General features: G+C 33.9%; 1 protein-coding gene across 1 annotated transcript; it reads right to left on the bottom strand.

Moving 5' to 3' along the window:
- Positions 1 to 711: 711 nt before the first annotated feature.
- Positions 712 to 2,176, bottom strand: LOC139853517 (uncharacterized). Its single transcript, XM_071842910.1, has 3 exons — positions 1,984 to 2,176; positions 1,346 to 1,942; positions 712 to 1,196 (listed from the first exon to the last, which is right to left on the bottom strand). Exons 1-3 carry the CDS (start codon positions 2,174 to 2,176, stop codon positions 712 to 714), a joined length of 1,275 nt encoding a protein of 424 aa, XP_071699011.1.
- Between the last annotated feature and the right edge of the window lie 931 nt (positions 2,177 to 3,107).

Raw genomic sequence — 3,107 nt, 5'->3', positions numbered from 1 at the left:
TTTTCCCAATTGAAACTTTCTTCTGCAGGATAAACAAAGAAAGTGTAAGGTTTTCATGTTTCTTGATGATGAGCTTCCTAATCAACACTACAAAGATCTTCTATACGAACTGCATATGTAAACTTTGAATTATGAACCTCGAAAGCAGCATGTTGAAGATTCTAAACTCATACAAGAAGTAGCTAGTTTGAAGACCAAGGTTGAGCTTTATGATAGGTTGTTGTTAGTCATGGGAGTAATTGTGATTGTATTATGTATTGCACTAGGTTTTTTAATTGTTAGATGAACTGTGATGATGATGTAATGTTGTAATGTTTGATCTTAATGAAAGGTTTTTAGCATTTTGGATGTGTCAAACTGAGCAAAAAAATGAACACAAAATGAGCACATTGTCTATGCATAAAACTGAGCACAAAAGAGCAAAAAAGTGCAGATTACATACTACAAAATGAGTAGATTACATAAAATTGAGAAAGGTGCATATTACCAAAGTGCATATTGCATTACATTACAGATTACATTACATACCATTGGTTATAAAAGACATCACTATATAGTAGATTACATTACATGTGCATTGGTTACAAAAGACATCAACCAAGATCAAAATACATCAAAACAACACATGGATTTAATCTGCTCTCTAAAAAGACTTAATAACTACAGTTTTTAGACATAAACCTACATCAAAAGACAACATAACCACTAGATTCATCTTCCTTGTTTCCTTGGTCTTCCAACAGGTTTAGAAACTGCTACATCCTTCTGTTTTGGAGCATTTTTACACCCTTTTATATTATGCCCAGCTTCTAAGTAGTTTTTACATGTCATTACAGCACCAACCTTTGATACCCTAACCCCACTACCACCTTCATGTGCAGCTCTTCTTCTTTTTCTTTTTGGTCTTCCTGGCATGGTTCTAGTTGGTGGTGGTAAAAGCTTGTTCTGTTGATTTGGTACCCAAGTTGTCATTTCACCTACTGGTTTAAGATAGGTAGTGTATGCCCTCATGTACATATCCTTTCTAAAGTAAGCAGGGATATAATCTTCTGGACTCTTATTGAGGGCAAATATAACTGAACAAGCATGGGGACAAGGAATACCAGATAACTGCCACATCCTGCAGCTGCAAGTTCTAGTCTCTTCATTAACTTTGAAAGCTTCATTCTTGTGTCTCACTTCAAACTCAGAACCACCTGCAAATAGTGCACTCCAGAATCTACAAACAAGTTAAACAGTTAGATTATTTACTATGGAAATTAAAGTGAACAACATAAATAGTGTACATATCTGTGGTGATCTTTATTAATTTCAAGTCTTTTCACTATATTAGGAGCAATATCACCAATCCAAAACTCAGCTACCATTCTCATAACATTCATTCTCTCCATAACAATTACCCTAATAGATTCTAACATTGTAATTATGGGTTTATGTCTACATTGAACAATGACAGCATTAAAACACTTACTAAATCCATTTTCAACTGCCTCACAACATCTTTCTATTTCAAAAAATGCCCTTGACCAAGATTTAGGATTTCTTTCAATCAAATAAGTGAATGCATTTGGGTTAGCAGCCTTCACTTTTTCCATGGTTGTATTAAATAAAACAGGATAAGAACATTTAGAAGATGCCCAAAATAGATTTCTAAATTCAACACCACTATACTTTTTCCTAAAGTTTTCATATATATGCCTAGCACATTGTCTATGCTCAGCATATGGCATTATGTCCTTCACAGCTTCTAATAAACCCTTATGTTGGTCAGACATGGGTGTTAGCCTAACACCACCTTCCACTTCCAAATCACTTGCAACAAGCTCTAAAAACCAAGTCCAATTTTGTTTGTTCTCAACATTAACAACATCCCAAGCTACAGGGAATATGTGATTATCCCATCCCTTCCAATTGCAGTCAACAGCTCTCCTTGATTGGGCTTCTTTAAAAAACAACCATCTAAAGCTATTACCCTTCTACAACCATTCTTCCATCCCTCTTTGAGTCCATTCAAACAAACATAAAATCTATCAAAGTAGACTTTGTCATCAGGCCCATTATTTACCCCTATTTCCATGTCTGCTTCATCACCTTTTAACTTCTTCAAAAGATCATCCATAAACTCTTCATGATCATCAACTGCATCCATCATAGGGTTGTCCTTTTGGGTATTCATTGATCTTCCTAACTTTGGTTTTTTTGTGGTTTTGGTCCCTTTTTTGCATTAGCCTTCAGAATTCTAAGCTCCATCAACTCTTCCTCACATTCTGATAAGTGATCTAAAGAAGCAGTATCACTTTCAGTTTCACTATCTTCACCTAAATAATCACTATCTATCTCACTTTCTTAAGTTTCCCCATCTGATAACTTAGTTACATTATCCAACTTACTTTCCTCTAACTCAATTGGTTTGTCATCTAACTTACTTTCCTCTAACTCCACTGATTTCTCATATAAGTTACTAACATTTATCATTTCATTGTCTACTACTTCTTCCTCAAAGGTTATATCATCACCTTATAAACTCACTTAAGTTATCATTGTAATGATCAACATAGATATCAACTTTACCATAGCAGTAGGCAATATCATACATTACATTCATATGCTCATTATTCTCTAACAACATTAAACCATTCTTAAGATCTTGTCCAGAGGCAGTAAAATAAAGACCAAAAAATTGGCTACCTATTTCTTGTTCCAGAAACTCATACAACTCATCAATATCAGTTCTTCCAATAAAGATGGACAGAACACTACCATTATCATACCTAAGTGGGTTGAACATAAATGCACCACTATGATAAACATCAAAGTTGAATCCTTGTGATGGAATTGGGCTACCAACCATCCTGCGTGAACGTGTTTAGTAGTTAATAATTGATAATAGAACACAAAATTGAACAATTAACTACAAATCAATCAATAATTTCACTAATAAGAAGGTTTTATAAATAAAAAAAAACCTAAAAATCAAAACAATTTTACAAACCCTGGAAATTTTGATCTGTTTACAGCGAAGATGATTCAAGCAACATAAGTATTTACCTTCTAAACGTAGATGATTCAAGAAATCAGTGAACTTTATGCACAATTTTGGAGAAGAA

The sequence above is a fragment of the Rutidosis leptorrhynchoides genome, chromosome 1 (assembly GCF_046630445.1).
Source record: "Rutidosis leptorrhynchoides isolate AG116_Rl617_1_P2 chromosome 1, CSIRO_AGI_Rlap_v1, whole genome shotgun sequence".
Taxonomy (NCBI): domain Eukaryota; kingdom Viridiplantae; phylum Streptophyta; class Magnoliopsida; order Asterales; family Asteraceae; genus Rutidosis; species Rutidosis leptorrhynchoides.
This window is presented reverse-complemented; position numbering and strand designations above follow the sequence as displayed.

Coding starts and splice junctions, on each gene's coding strand:
- LOC139853517 (XM_071842910.1), bottom strand. CDS start 2,176: ATGAATACCCAAAAGGACAACCCTATGATGGATGCAGTTGATGATCAT. Junction 1,943..1,983: donor CAAAGAGGGATGGAAGAATG/GTTGTAGAAGGG, acceptor TGTTTTTTAAAG/AAGCCCAATCAAGGAGAGCT. Junction 1,197..1,345: donor GGTAGCTGAGTTTTGGATTG/GTGATATTGCTC, acceptor CACTATTTGCAG/GTGGTTCTGAGTTTGAAGTG.